This window comes from Leopardus geoffroyi, chromosome D2 (genome assembly GCF_018350155.1).
Source record: "Leopardus geoffroyi isolate Oge1 chromosome D2, O.geoffroyi_Oge1_pat1.0, whole genome shotgun sequence".
Classification (NCBI taxonomy): Eukaryota; Metazoa; Chordata; class Mammalia; order Carnivora; family Felidae; genus Leopardus; species Leopardus geoffroyi.
In genome coordinates this window covers 57,927,286-57,943,886 of record NC_059334.1, presented here as the reverse complement: position 1 = coordinate 57,943,886, position 16,601 = coordinate 57,927,286, and the positions used below count along the sequence as shown (strand labels likewise).

Sequence of the window (16,601 nt, the reverse complement as noted above, 5' to 3'; positions counted from 1 at the left end):
GGTAACGCTGACACAGGCTAGCAGCATCTCTCTTCTGAGCTCTAGTGACACAAGCTTGCTCAGTAAATAGGCATTCTCTTCTGACCTACTCAGTTGGCTCTAAAAGTTACTTCACATGATTCAGAATATTGAGAAGAAGGACCAGAGGAGGAGGAGCCAGAAAGAAGTCATTTAACAATCTATCAGAATATCAGTGCAGGCATCCAGAAAGCTTTGAACACAATAATGTGCCCTCCTACAGACGCAAGAAGAACCATCTGACACACAGTCAGTGGAATATATTTTGGGAATTATTCTCATAAATAAACTTAATGGATTACTCTAAGCATGTGGTTTCCAAACCCAACTCATCTGCCAAATATCCTAGATATATATGTATATATCCTAGCCCCCATCACAAATGGATGGAATCAACATCTCCAGGATGAGCCCTGGTAACTGTATTATTAAAAAACAAAACAAAACAAAACAAAACAAAAGCAACCCAAGTTATCATGTTGACCTGCCCTTAGTCACTCAACTCTTCATTAGCACCTTTAGAAGCAGAGGTGAGTGACCCAGAGGCTAAGGGATGCTGTTTCTGCAAGGAATGATATTTTCCTCTGGGCAAAGTTGACTTAGAGTTTCTCTGAAATCCTCCTTTGAAGGCAGGACTGGGTCATTTCTTCTGTTTCCTCTCATTAACCCATCCAGATGGGGCCCTAGGGGACCCCTTAGAAACAAAGTCTTTTTTCCTACAAGAAAGAAGGAAATCATTATAGTTTTGTTGATACATGCTGGAAGGCTCTTGCATGTAGGCATACAGTTCTTCCAGGCTTCTGAACATCCTGTGCTGGTTTAAAAGGATTCCAAAATGTGAGTAGTTTTATAATCTTGGTCTAGGTAAAACAGCAAAAGCAGAAATCAAAAAGATCGATAAATTTGACTACCTAACAGTTTTTAACTTTTTTTTTTTTTTTTTTTTTTTTTGAGAGCTAGCACATACAAGTGCGGGAGGGTCAGAGGGAGAGAGAGAGAGATGATCCTAAACAGGCTCCGTGCTCAGTGCGGACCCTGACGCAGGGCTCCATCCCACGACCCTGGGATCATGACCTGAGCTGAAATCAAGAATAGGATACTTAACTGACTGAGCCACCCATGTGCCCCAAGTTTTTAACTTCTATACATCAAAATAAAATATAAACAAACTGAATTGGCCAAAGAAACCTGGGGAAAATTTTGCAACATACATGCAGACAAAGGATCACCATCTTTAGTAAATAGTTTTTATAAATCAATAGAAAATGGGCAAAGGACATGAATAGTCAGTTCACACGAGAGATGAAATGGCAAGCAGGCAAATGAAAATAATACTGCACCTCTGCACGAATGTTTTAAAAATACAAATTAATACAACATTGAAATCCCACTATCACCTCTCAGGTTGAGAAATGTGTTTTGTTTTATTTTATTTTATTTTATTTTATTTTATTTTATTTTATTTTTAATGTTCATTCACTTTGGGGGGTAGGGGGAGCAGAGAGAGAGAGGGAGACAGAATCCAAAGCAGACTCCAGGCTCTGAGCTGTCAGCAGAGCCCAATGTAGGGCTCAAACTCACAAACTGTGAGATCATGACCTGAGCCGAAGTCGGACACTTAACCGACTGAGCCACCCAGGCGCCCGAGAAAGGTATTTTAAAATGTTAATATCCATTATTCTTAAGGGTATGAGGAAATGGGTACACTTATAGATAGCTGCACAGAGCAAATTGGTATAAGCTTTCTAGAGAATTAACATCAATATTAGCAAAATGTGTGTATCAATCAGGATGAGTGAGGTGATGCTATGATAATGGAGGACCCACAAATCTCCACGGCTTTCCATAAGGAAGTGTATTTCTCATTCATGCTACTTGTCTGCCATGGCTCAGCTGTAGCTCTGCTCCACATCCTCCTCATTCCAGGATGCAGGTCAATAGAGTCACCTCTGTCATGAACATCGATGGTCTTGTGACACAGCAAAACACATGGCAAAACACAGGCTGCCTCTTAAAGCTTATGCCCAAAGATTTTAACAGCACATTTTATTGGCCAAAGCCAATTGTGTAATCTCTAGGGTTCAACAGAGCAGGGACAAAAAATCTTCCCACAGGGAGGGGCATCACTGGAAATGAAGCAGAGATTTGGTTAAGAACCATGCAATGTGCATTCCCCTTGACCTAACGTGCCCAACTTCCAGGATTGTATCCGAAATAATGGTGATATGCAAAAGTTTATATAATGGAATATGTAATTTGAAATGGCAAAAATTTGAAAACAATGTAAGTCCCCAAATGTAGGGGGTTAACTAAACAAATTATGTAACATTACTATGATTGAAGAATTTAGCATTCTTCTATAAGTATAGAAGGAAATACAATAACATAATAACATGGGAATATGTTTAAGATGTTCACAAAGTGAAGAAACAATATGGTCCCAATTAAATGAAAACTGAGAAATGTATATGTATGTGTGAAAGTACTCTGTAAATATTTGAATTAATATTGAATTAATAAAACAAAAAATACTGGAAGGATGTTTACCAAAATATTATCATATCTCAAGATATTTGGATTATAGGATAATTTTCTTTTTCTTCTTTGTATGTCTTTGTATTTTTCCCTTTTTTTCTGCAATCGGCATGTTTTATTTTCATATTCAGAAAAAAGATATTTTGTTTTCTAAAATCATTTTAATACATTTAAACAAAAACAAAAAGAGTTTGGTGGGAAGCAGGTATCTTCTTTGCAGGAAGCCACAATAACAAGGCCTTCCTGTCTTTGAAGGTGTAGGTGACCAAGAACTATAAAATAAGTGCCCTTTCCTGAGGCAGTCCTGTCTGGTGCAGCCTATAAATTATTTAGCAGTAACTAACTGACAACTTTATTTCCATCTTTCCCTTCTCTCTCTCTCTCTCTCTCCCTCTCTCCCTCTCTCCCTCTCTCTCTCTCTCCTTCTCAGCCACAACTATGTTCGAGGGTCCATTACACTTTTTATCATCAACCTGCACCGATCAAGAAAGAAAATCAAACTGGCCGGGACCCTCAGGGACAAGCTCGTGCACCAGTATCTACTGCAGCCCTATGGACAGGAGGGCCTGAAGTCCAAGTACGTGCAAACCTGGAAATAGCTTCAGAACAAGTGCAGCAGGAGCTGGGAGGGGAAGGAGCTAGAATTGCCCCTTTGGTGTTGCTAATTCATGTGGGGGCTCAGTGGAATGGAGTCAGGGGACTGCTGACTCAAACCCCTCCCTGTCTCTAGGCTTAGATTCCTCAACCGTGGAGTCAAATGGTAGACACAATATTTCTCAACAAGGGCATTTTTGGTATCTGGGCAAGACAATTCATTATGAAGGATAATCTCATTTCAAGCTACTTATTAGCATCCTTGGTCCCTGCCCACTAAATGCCAATAGCATCCCCTAGTCATGTGACAACCAAAAACTCTGGTAGTTGAAAACCATGCCCCTTTCATCTGTAACATTCTATAATGCTATAACTCCTTATTTGTCAGCATCTACAAACCTCATGGCATTAGAAGGAGGAGCACTGGACAAAGGGTTGAAAGTTCAGAGTTCAAGAGTCTGTTCTGCCCCTAAATGTATAACTTTAGATCCATCACCTCTTGGATCTCAGTTTCCTTATTTGAATGTTTGAAGAGAAATTATATTTTGAGGGCTCTGTGGTCCCTTCAAACTCTATAAATATATGATTCTGTGATACTCCCTACCTGCCTCCATCTCTGCCAGAGACTATTGACAACACTGACCTCTGCCAAGAGAAAACAGCTCTAGGCCACAGTGAGAAGAGCCTGGTCACAGGCAAGGCCACTTCAGCTCCCCGAGTAAGGCCTCCCAGGCAGGGTATGGGATGCTGTACAGACTGGGAGCATTCCTATTGCATTTTTAATGTTTACCAAGTTTAACAAAGCTGTAAACTTGGAGCAGGTGGCTTGCACTCCCACAGCTGCCCACAACTATTTGCGCTATAATTGTTCGCTGTTTCACTGCAACCTTGGTGGCTTGCATTTGGCTTCCAACTGTATGTGCAATGGGAACAAAACACAATCTGGGAAGTCACTTATTGAGTCTCTTCAGGCCACCCTAGATCTGTATTTTCAGTCTTGGTTCACATACTGGCTCTTTTCTTTGGCTACATGTACATTGCATCTACTTTTCTTTCCTCTCAATCCTACCTGTATTAGGAGATTCTCTTGAGTATTTTATCCACTCTCTATCTATTTCCCAGTAGTTCATGACCAGTGTGCTGAATTCCTGGTCTTCATCTCAGGCAGGAGAACCAGTTCTGGTCCCAGCTTCACTAAATAATTATTGACCTGGGAAGATCCTCTAATCCTAATCCCTTGGCCTCAGTGTTCTAATCTGCAAAATTCAAGTGTTGCTGTATATTTGGTAGGGTCCCTTCCAGCTCACAAATTCTCACCCTGGGTCTGATTTTCTGAGGACCATGAATATGTTCAAGTCTCCCACTGCCACTCACTAATGACCTGCAAAGTTATTTCTGGCAGAAGGGCTGACACCTCAGCAGTGATTGTGATATGCAGGGTCCAGTGGAGCCAGTGAGACTAGGAACTGAGCCTGCCCAGCGTTGGAAAGTCATGTGTACTGCGTGGAAGGAACTGGCCAAATGCTTTAGTCCAACAGGCCATTTGTTGGCTGTGTGTCGTTGCACAAGTTACATAATCTGCAAGTCTCAGTTTCTTCATCTCATGTGGAGAGGAGTAAATAAGGTAATCTATGTAAAGTTTCTGACACATAATAAGTGTGCAGTAAATGCCCATTGTGTTCCTTTTCCTCAACTCGGGACTCTAGTTCGTTGGGGAGGAAGAGGGAAAAAAATTGCTCTCTTTCTGACATCTCTAAGATGCTCTTCCAAAGCAGAGTCTTCTCAGTTTTTTAAGATAATATGTTGCTAAAACACTTGTTAAGATTATGATAACAAAGGTACAGATGGAAATCCATGAAACAGGAGGAGATGGCAGTCAGAGGGTAGGATCAATTTATGAGCTTGTTCCCCCACCAACCGAGGGCACAAGCCTCCAACCCTGTTTACCCCACCCTAAGTCCCTACCTCCAGGATTATGAACCTGGCCACACCTTGGCCCTTCTGCTTGTTCCCATCCTTAAGAGTGACTGAAGCAACTCCCACTGGCTACTGATATCACATACATTCCAATTATGCCGTCTCGTACCCCACCTTGTCACCACCTTGATGAGTTGTGTTACGGCTTTGTTGAGAATGTCAGAGGAATAGAGAAAAAGAGAATTTCATTCCACAGGAGTCCTGAAGAGGGATTTGGTAACGCCCACTGAGATCAAATAACAATGCCATGCAATTGAAAGAAGAGGGAACTGGACTCAGAAGGCCTGGATATGAATCCAGTTGCTACCATTTAACTGGGCAAACCTCGGCTCCCTTACCTGTCAGATGGGGGTTATTGTGAGAATCAAATTAGAGCCTGTGGGTGAAATGAAACCTTCTACAAATGAAAATTTCACACACCCATGCACATGCGTATGTATATAGGCATAAATACATGCACATATGATTTTACATATATCGTATTAAAGAGAGTTTTGGACTGGGAGTTAGGGAACTGGATTCCAGACCTAATCCTGCCTCTACTTCCCTGTGAAAATTTGAGCCCTTCACTTAATGCTCTAAGCCTGTTTCTCTCCTGTAAACTACTGCTAATTTGGCACCTCTCCCATTCTAGACCTCAGTGGCTCTGACCCTGTGCTGTGCCATCCTGAACTGTTAGCTGCCAGTAGGGGCTACCAGGTGCACAGTCAGTGCCCCCAGTGCTCTGCTCCATAACTACAAATAAGTGCAAGAGCCTTCAGTGGTTCTGAGATAGGGGTCTCACAGGAAGGGTGTGGTTTTGGTGAAGCATACTCTGCAGGAGAGGATGAAAGGAAATGCGAGGAAGTGATTTCAGCCTTTGGTGTCTCCTTCTCTGTTTTATAAGCCTCTAGGGCCAGATTCTGTGTTCTGTGTCTGCTAATTCCTTGTTGCAGCCTGGAGCCATATTAGCTCAGAAGAGGATGGAAGGCTCTGGGAGCAGAGGAACCTGTGATTGCTCTTGTCTGGAGGAACCAGAAAGAGGATATGGAGCAAGTCAGGGTGCCATATAAGCCAGTTAGACTTTTTGGCCTGGGGTTTCAGGAGTAGAGAAATGCCAGCAAACTTTTACGATTGGTTGAAAACATGGGGTTATTCTCATTCTCTTGGAGCTGCCATCAGGACTGGGTATATTTGAAATCTCTGAAAAGATATTTCCACATGATCTTGGGGGTCAAGTACTGTCAGGTACTGGAAGCACCCTTAGGGCCACAATCAGGCATAGTCTAGGCATCCAAGTCCATAAATGAGGGTTCCTGTTTCTCATTTCAGTGAGTAAACCAATCATAGGACCTGCTACTCAAAGTCTTTAGGTGAGAGATAGTTAGTCTAAAGTCTTTAGGTGAGAGATAGTTCTCATTCTCAGAATCAGACAAAAGGTGGGTGCCCTCTACCCCATAGGATAGGAGAAGAGAAACTTAGAAAACTGAAGTGTGTACAAGAGAAGGGTATTCTGTGCCTGGAATACATATGCTTTAAAGATGGCTGAAGGAAATAGGGAGATTTAATTCAGAGAAGAAAAATAAGGTAAGTCATGAGGACTTTCTTCAGATATTTCAGGGATTAAGTGAAAGAAAACAGATTTAGCCTAGAATCCTCTAAAATGACAGCAAACCAGGAGTACAATTTAAAAGAGAAAGATTTCACCACAAAAAGAGCTCATTTTCCAAAGGCTTGCCTGGTTTGACTGAGGACAGGGTTTCTTAGGAGGTAGCCTATTACTCAGAGAGTGAGCGGCCATGGCCATCTCAGAGGTGCTCCAAGATTCTCACTCAGTGGGAGGTTGAGCCAAAAGAGTTCTGCTTCCCATTGAACTCCAAAATTCAATTATTCTCTTCCATTCTCCCTCCCCTACTCCCACTTCACTTTTGGAGCCTGTTGTCTCCATGGTCACCAGCCAAGTAGCTTCCTCAGGCCACTAAAAGGCCACACAAAGAGCCTGTGCTATAAGAGGGAGTGGCAGTAATATTTTCTCCAGAAAATCTCCAGCTGCAAGTCCATCCTCTGTCCTGTTCCCTGGTTTCTCACCTTTCTGAGAGAAAGACTGACCATTTACACCCAAAACAATATTAGTTCCCATTCTGGATAAGTCAGAGAGCACCTTTGGGGCATCTCTGTCATCCACAAAGGAGAGAATCTGCCCAGTGCCCCATGTGCACACAAAGCAGTAAACATTGTCCTCTAGAGAATTATTTCTACCCAAGACATAAATATCGCTAATGTCTTTCAACAAACAGGGAAGCAACATGAAGTTGGGCCAAAGAAGTCAACTTATATCAAAAAGCAGGACTCATGTTTTTAGGGAAAAGTCAAACCAAGAACAGGTGTTTGGTCACATCCCAGTGCCCTGCCCTATGTATCTTGTTCAATTCCAATTTGAAGGGGAAACTATCCAAAAATTAGAAAAGAAAGAAGGAACTTTCATCACATTGAGTATTGTATTCTAACACAGAAACCTAAGGGAATCAGTAGATGTAAAGAATCTTGGGAAGAATGACATTTTGCAGTGATCTGGTTCATTCTCCATTCCCTTAGATAGATAGTCTGTGGCAAAGCCAACTAGACTAGAGGATGCTCTACTTTTGAAGACCTCTGGGGAAGGAGTGCCCACAATTTCAGTCCTGTCTGAACACTTAATTTTATAAGAACACTGTGGCCTACTGTAGCTTGGACTTTATAGATAAAAATAAATGGTTTTAATAGCCATTATGTCATTTGACATTCTGAAGAGCCCCATGAAGAAAATTGAAGAATTCCTGCCTCCCTTGTACTTTAGAGTTGAAGAAAACAAGTCTTAGAGCATTAAGTGACTTATTCAAGAGTCACACAACTATTGGGGCATCTGGGTGGCTCAGTTGGTTAAGTGTCCAACATGGGCTCGGGTCATGATCTCATGGCTTGGCTACTGAGTTCGAGTCCTGCCTGCTTGCAGTCTCTCACAAAACTAAATAAACATTAAAAAAAAGAGAGAGAGAGAGAGTCACACAACTATTAAGTGATAGAGCTAGAAAGTAGCTAGCACCCCATTTTCCTGGCCCCAAATCCAGTGCACCTTCCTCAATTCTGTGCTACCCCAACAGTCCAGCAATATAAAATTGTAATGACATACTGACAAATACTCAGTACAGATAACCCTGTCACAATACTGTTTGGTTTCATTTCATCGTAGGCTCTTCACAGAATGGATGTGAAGAGTATCAGGTTACTCAACAATATTCTCTCTCCTAAGCTAATTCATCCCAGTTCTGTCAACTTTTCTTCACAAGTCCTAATTTCAGAGCCTTCTTGAAAATTTTTCTCTGAGCTGCTTCTAAGATACTTTTTCCTAGTCATAGAATATTTTTTAATTCAAATTTCATTGGATTTTCTTGAGAGAGAGAGGGAGAGAGGGCTGGGGAGGGACAGAGAGAGAGAGAGAGAGAGAGAGGGATAGAATCCCAAGCAGGCTCTGTGCCATCGACACAGAGCCCAATTTGGGGCTTAAACCCATGAATTGTGAGATCATGACCTGAGCTGAAATCAGGAATTGAACTCTTAACCAACTGAGCTACCCAGGTGCCCCTCCCCCAGTCACAGAATTTTGATAAAGCTATTTTTTTTTCTCAGCCAAATTGGGGAATTCCCTTGTTTCTTCTATGCTCTTATCAAACAAAAGGGTTATTAAATGCCAGCAGTAACTATAAATTGCCTTAATTTGGGGCCTATAAAAATTAGTCTTGACTTATTATATTCTGACCCCATACACATAGGCACCTCTAGCTAGCTCCACTTCACCTAATGGAACACAAGCCCAGAAGTACATCTCTGAGGGAAAGATGCTGACATGTGAGGCTTCACATATATCTTCGTCCATTCATCACCTTTTATTGAGATCCTACTTTGTTCCAGACATAACTTGTTCCCCTTCAGCAGTCTAACCTGCCTCAGGAATCCCAAGTAGACAAATCAGGGGGAAAAGTCTGAATATAAAGTTCAATGCAAATTCTCTCTCTCAGAATATTTCCTGATCTTCCTAATGCCAGCCTACATCATCAATAGCCTTCAAGAACTATTTAATATGGGGTGTTTGGGGGAGGGGGAAGGGGATTTTGCGGTCCCTGTCCTAAAGGAGTTCATCTCTCTTACTAGAAACAAACAACTAACAGGAAGCATGGGTGGCACATGAGAGAGGTGTAGAATATTTCTGCTTTGAGGCTAGTAGGTTCCATATTAAATGTTTAAATTTCCTATCTGCATGAGCCTCTCCTTCAGCTGCCGTGATTTTAGCTGAAAGAAACTTAACACTCCTATGAACCCAGAATCTTATTGCCTATTCTGTGAAGAAATTAACATATTTTTTTTTTCTTTTTCTACATACTGCTTATTTTTTCCATCTCTTCGGGATATGACTTTTGCTTTGATTTCACCCTCATTAAATCCTATATCAAAGAAAAACATTGGCATCTAACTGCTTGCCTTTAGAAGGGTGTCATTTGATGTTAGCCAAACAGAATAGTTCTGAAAATACTCAAGTTGACTCCCAGGTGCTGAGACTTTTAAAAATATCTTCATGTCCCTGTTGGAACAGACCACATTACGATACTTCATCTCCAGATTCAGAGCTTGGCAAGTGTGAGGGTTGAACTAGCTACCACCTGACCTATCACAATCTCTCTCTAATGATGACTAGAAGTGCCACATCTATTTTTGGATATGGACAGATCTGGTAAAAGGAGCTTTGGGAAAAGTCTTAACCCTAAGAATTCTATACCAAGACTTCACCCACACACTCAGAAACAAAACCTGAAGACCTGCTTTCTGGGACCAAAGGGCCATTATTCCACTTACCTCAGCGGACTCAAGACATCTAAGTGTTGAATTTCTATACTGTTGCTATTAGTTGGTACCTGGAGTTTTTGAACTCTGTTCAACCAGATGTACTCCCTGCAGGTTTCCATTATCTCCACTTGCCTGGGATCATTTAAATTAGTTTCTTCTTAAAATAAACCACTCTATGAAAGTTCTGCAGTTATTAAAAGATGACTTTATAGAGGAAAAATTTGGAAATACTCTTTGAGATCAAGAAGTTTCCTCTATAATGTCCCTGACAGAAAGCCCGTCAGCTTCTGTTTATTGAGACTGCTCATGTCATGAGTCAGCCCACTCTGGGACTAGACAGTTCTGATTGTAGGAAAGATCCTCCTTGTATGTGGCCAGAGGGTGTTTTCTTCCCATTTCTACCCTTGCTTTGGAAAAATTAAGCAGAGTAAATCTATACCTTCTTCATAACGGTTTTTCAAGGTCTCCCTGTAGAGTTCTAGCCTCCAAGCAAACACTCACTCTTTCAACAATTCCTCAAATGACCTGGTTTCCAGACTGCTCACCTTAGAACCCACTGAGCTATAGAACCTTATCTCCTATAATTAGCTCTTCAATGTTCTTACCTCAGACAAGCTTAGTTGTGGAGGTCTGAGGAGTAGGAAATGTGAGCATTTTGTTATTTCGGATATACCTCACCAACACAGAACAGTATTATTTTTAAATTGTTGCCAACTTCATAATGAAAAATATATTCTCATCTTCATTTGTATCTTTGAGTATTATTAGTAAGCTTGAAAGTTTTTCATGTCTCTTAGTTTTTCTTTTATCAATTTTCTATGTCTTTTGCTTATTTTTCATTTGGGTTATTATCTGTTTGTTAATGATTTGTAAGTTTTTTGTAACATAAGGCAGTTTTCCCTTTGCTAACTATCACATATGTTAAATATTTTCCCCAGTATTTTATTTGCTGTCTTTCCAACTATTTCAGTTTTAGGGTATTATCTTGACATACAGAAGTATTCCCTTTTTATATAGTTAAATCTATATATCTTTTGCTTTGTGGTTTCTTCCTTTCCATTTATATGTCTATGTATTTATGTTCCTAGAATCAGATGAATATGTATCTTTCTTCTAGTTTCTTTTTTTGTTTCATTTTTTTATATGTACTTTTTTAATGCCTTTGGAATTTGTTTTGATGTTCTGTAAGAGGTAAGAACCATCAATAGTGCTGTTCAAGCTGAAAGTGTGTGAGGAAAGCTATTAACCCACACAGGTGCTGGTTTTAAAAAGTCAGAAAAAAAGAGGATCCCTTTTTTAAATGCAAGCATTAGAATGGAGCCCTCTTTTACCTGAAGGAAAAGGCCCTGCTCTGCAGACACAACCATATCATCTTTAGCCCTTTTAAAAGGGCACTCAGAGCCCCTTAGGAGGAGAGATAAGCAGCAGAGGCTGGAGCAAGAAAGGTGCCTGGGATTAGAGAGATTTAGGAGCTGGCCTTGAGCGAACAGGAAGGTGGTACCCAGTCTAACCAGCAATGTTCAAGTTAGTGTTTCAGTTCAGAAAGTCTGAAACGGACACTGTACAAGTAGAAATACAAATATATATATGAGTATGTATATTTATAAAAATATTACACGTAAGGCTCTGAGTCAGTCTGTAGAAAAAAATAAAGAGAAGTAACTATATACAGAAATGAGCCTGACAAATATTTAGTTAATGTAAGCTTACTACTCATTGAAACTTAGAGAATTTGGATTCTTTTAACCCATGTGCTCATTTCAGGGTGTCCTGTGGTTCAAAAAGAGATAGTAGCCATAACCAAGGTATATAGCATTATCTAAGTAAATAATTATAGACATAATTTGGAAAATACGGTGAAAGAACTGAATGATATACTTAATCCCCCCCTTTCCTCTTGCCTGGAGAGAGCTTGAACCACCTTTTGTCTGTAGGGAACTCTCCGTGCCACAGCCCAGGACCTGAAAGAAACCTAAATGCCTTTGAGAACTTACCCTTCAAGAAAAGCACAATGTTTTTCTTTTTTCAATGTTAAACGCAGAGTTCATTATCTGTGCAAATGCTTCATCTGATTCGGTTCTTAATTCCTCTCATAAAGTGCGACGTGCACACTTCTATGCTGTGTTTTGAGCAACATGTTCATCTCACTAGTGTGCACACTAGTTTCCCCTCTAGCACACACTAGAGGGAAACATGAGATGAAGCCGTTCTTTTGAAATAGCAAAAATGCTCACTTCAGACTGTTAAAAAAAAATTGCCTTTGAAAAGTTCACATCTGACTTTTAGGATAAAAAACCAGGGCCTGTTGACACAGTACTCCAAAACAGTGAGAAAAGCTCTTTTTATTCACAATAAACTTGGAACGTAATGGTTAGAAAGCTGTGTGATTCCCCTCCACCCCCAGCTGCAAACGTATCCCCACTCTTCCTTCTACCCCTGGTGCTCAGCCGTGGCTGCACTTGGAATCACCTGAGAGCTTTAAAAACCCCAATGCCCAAGCCACACCCCAGACCAATTAAACCAAAATCTCTGGCCTGGGACCCAGGCACTAGTAGTTTTTAAAGCTCTCCATGTGATTCAAATATGTGGCCAAGGTCGAGAACCACTGTCCCTCTAGAAAAATACTGGAGCAAAATCCCAGCTGATTTGCATCTTTGATTTCACCCAGATTCTATTCTTCATTTAGGCACTAAGCCATTTTGCCAAAGGTGTGAACATGCCATGAGCCCCCGGGAGTTGTCTATGACTAAGTAGAAGGATGTGTACGGTTCCCCAAAGGTTTTATTGTTTGTTTTGTTTTAACTCCCAGATTAGTAATGTACAGATCACTGTGCAGATTAGAGGATTATAAAATGCTTTTATACTTTACAGTGACTTGACATCTTAAACCAAGATGTTTAGGAATTCAGGGTTTTCACTTTGCACTCAGGGTTATTTTCTGAGAGTTTTTCATTTGCCCTCGGCTCCAGAATACATTTTCTTGCAGCCCACTCCCAGCAGCTGGGATCTCTGCACAGCTGCCCATCAAGGCTGTGGTCTCCCCTCCCCACCTTCGCTCCCTTGGGGACTCTGGCTGCAGGCAGAGATTTCCATTCTGTTCCAGATAACCCAGATGAAACACTGGTAAATGAGCACCTTAGGCTAAAGCTCACGTTTCCAAGCAGTCGATTCTAAACTGAGGGGCAAGGAAGCAGAATATGAAGGCAGTTCCGCTGGACTGAGAAGAAATGGCCCTTGTCTTCTCCCTTCTCCCCACCCTCCAGAGGCTGTGGTTTGGGGGACAGACGAGACATAGGAAACTGAAAAGTCTTAATCTAGCTCATCCCTGTGGCAGGGCCTGGGCCCTGAATCAGGATTTCTTTGGCTGCCAAGCATCAGGAACATGTGGCTCATTCCAGAATAGGCGCTTGGAGCACCGAACTATGAACCAGCTGCGGAAAACACCAATAGTCACTTGGCAGACTACCTCTTCTCTGCTCATCTTTGCAAGAATGATTCAGAGTCACCGCACACTTTGCATTTTGACATCTGTGGGCCCTGGAACAGAGCCTGTGACACCTGGAATGTCCTATTTTTCACTTTTGAGGGTGCACCAGTGCACCTGATATCACAGGGAACACTTTATCAAAATCCCATAAAACTGAGATATTTATCCCCTTGATTTAACATATTTGAATAGGTATCCAGGGAGCTGTGACTTTAGAATGATGGAACTAATTCAGGGTGTGGCTTATGGACTTGATCTCATACTTTTACATGCGGAAAACCCATCTGTGCACATGTGCATGTGCGTGCACACACAACTACACATGCACACACCTGCCCTCCTGACTCTCTTCATCTCATCTGCAGACTGCCCGTAAAGGGTACACTTCTCACCCCCACACTGCCTCTTCCAGCTCTACACAGCTAGAGCTCGGGGAACCTGGTCTCTTGCCACAGAGGAGACTGAGACAAGAAGATAAGGCAGACTACAAGAGGGTAAATATAGCAGAGGGGAGTGTAAGGAAGGGAGAGATGAATTCTGACCTGGCAATCTGGGAAGTCCTCAAGGCTGAGGCCCATTAAGCAGGAGCTGGAAGGATGAGCCATACATCTAGGAAACGCTAGACAGAAGGAGATTCCAGACAGTGGGATGAGCTTACTAAAGATTCAGAAGTATAAAAGTTCAAGGCCCATTTTATTTGAAAGGGGTGGGTGGTAGCAAATCATCTTACATGACTGGAATACTTTGTAGGGTGAGGGGAAGGGCCACAAAAATATAATAGAGCCAGAATGCAGAAGACCTCAAAATCCAGGCCGAGAAGTGTGAGTTTCCTCATCTCTCTCCTTGTACAATGTATTAATTCTGGTGTGTCTGACCATGCGTTTGCATGTTTCTGGGCTTTCTGTCTTCACGGGTAAGGTTAGGACTATGCCTGTTACAATTGAATTTGTACAATGCAGAGAACAGTAGGGATATGAATAATGCCCCTTACACACCACTCATGAACGTCAGAGATCATGGCACTGATTCTTTACAACAGGAAGGGAACCAAGTTAACCACATATTAAAGTCTCCCCATAGTTTTTATAGCTGGTTCCTATTGTGTCCTGTGGTTTGAGTGTGATATGCCTATGACATGGAGCTTTGAGATGGTCACAGAATCAGATTTTCTTCCCAAAGTGCCCCCAGATGATTTGCTCATCTGTTGGGAATTAACAATATCAGTATAAATCCGGGTTCCTTAGCTGGTCTCTCATCTTGTCTGCCAAATGTGCTAAGTTATTTTAAGCCATTAGAAGCACGTGGTAGAATCCCATTATGGCTTGGACCATTATTACACAGACTTGGCTAGAACACAGATCAAATCATGACCCCCAAACCTGACTGCAAACAGGAAAAGCCTATATCTCTAACAACTCACCTATAAAATCCCCTAGCTCTGCTTGCGTAAAGAAGTCCCAGTGTTTGCTCAGTGATACAGAAGCCAGATCAAAACTCCTCAGTGTTTCAGTAGACCCCTCAAAGAACAGAATGAAGGGCAAATGATCATATCAACCTCAAAACGCCTCAGTGGCCAGGAACTTCATTATATGATGTGGGCTCTTGGGGGTGTGAGGGAAACAGGAAGTTTTCGTCTCCATTTGCTCTCTCTCTCTCTTACAGTGTCCTGTAACTAACACTAGAGAAAGAGATTGGAGAGTCCAGTCAGGAGAACTCCTTAGAGAGGTTGACTGGGTGGAACTCAACGAACATTAATTAGAATGACTCTCAGAAGCAAGAAGGCACCAAACCACATGCTACTGAAAAGTAGGATGAGAACAGTTGGGTCTAGCATGCAAAATGACTCCAGCACACAGATAAAACAAAGCTCAGAAGGACGCGTGCTAAAGAGGGAGCGGCAGATAATGGGCCTCTCTTCCAGCTGGGACTATCAAATAAGGCGCCGTGAAGGAGGCCACATCCAATGGGGCTTGGAGGGAAGAGTGGACTTTTTGACAGATTCTACCACATTCCAGGCAAGGCAAAAAGCAAGCAGGAGGAAAACTTCAGGGCACACTTGAAAGTAATCCTCCCTAGAACCCCTGAGGCAGGAGCACCCCCCCCCCCCCCAGAGGGTAATGAGCATCCTTCAGCCTTTGCTCCAGCGGGCAAGTGAGATGGGGTGACACGAGCCTGCGGCACTCCTGAGCAGCCCTCATCAGCGGGGTAGCGATCACTCATGGCCATTTCAAAGGAACTTCCTTTCTAAGCTACCCCAGATGCACAGCCGCGCCTGGAGCAGGGGAGAGAGAAGCAAGGCCCCTCTGTCCTCGAACTTCCAGGCTCTAACCTGCCCCTGACCCGGAGAAGGGCAGGGCAGCTGCGCATACCAGCTTCCTAACTCAGCGAGGGGGCCGCGAGGGGGGCAGCTGGGCCTCGGGGGCCTGTAAAGCGCACACAGGTGCGCGGCGGGCGGGGAGGCCGGGGCGCCGGGAACCCGGCCGGGAGAGTGGGGCGCCGGGTCGCGCGGGCGCCGCCAGCCCCGCACCTGCGCGGACCCCCTCCCTGCACACTGGCGGAGAAGCCCGCACCCCGGCGGGAATCGAAGCCCGGATGCGCACGATTCCTTAATATTGGCCACATTCGGGTGGGCCCCTTGCCAAGTGGACCGCAACGAAGTTTTTGTTGGGATGTGATTGACCCTGTGGTTTCTTCCTCCGGGAGGCCAAACGCTCCGGGCCCTGCGGGGACGGAGTGCCGGCTGTCGCGGCTACGCTCAGGCTCTGGCTTCCCCGGAGCCACTGCAGTCGGCTCTCAGGCACTGTTGTGTAGAGCAAGAGTGCCCTCTAGTGGCGCCCAGGGGAGTACTCCGTAACGAGAGTCCGGCTTGGAGGTGGGAGGGTAGTAAGGAGCAAGCAGAGCTGGTGCCCACTCTCCAACACACACTCAGATTCTTACACATTCTCCTTCCTCTCCCTCCTTCCTCCTTCTCCCCTGGCCGCCACTCCTTCTTTCCCGCCTTCCCCCTCTCTCATGGTTTAACGATCCAGAAACTGAGACCAGAAGGGACTGTTCACATGTTCAGGCCTGTACCTTTCATTCCGCAAGTCTGCAAGTCTGCAAGTCTGCAAGACTCCGGTCTCTGGCCCTCCGG

The 16,601-nt window shown here is 43.1% G+C and overlaps 1 protein-coding gene across 2 annotated transcripts in view; it reads left to right on the top strand.

Moving 5' to 3' along the window:
- HPSE2 (heparanase 2 (inactive)) overlaps positions 1-16,601 on the top strand; it is a 671,933-nt gene that overhangs the window by 643,969 nt on the left and 11,363 nt on the right. For both annotated transcript variants that reach the window (XM_045438525.1, XM_045438526.1), the window contains one exon: positions 2,984-3,130. In XM_045438525.1, the coding sequence (XP_045294481.1) occupies positions 2,984-3,130 (147 nt within the window). The remainder of the gene's footprint in view (positions 1-2,983; positions 3,131-16,601) is intronic.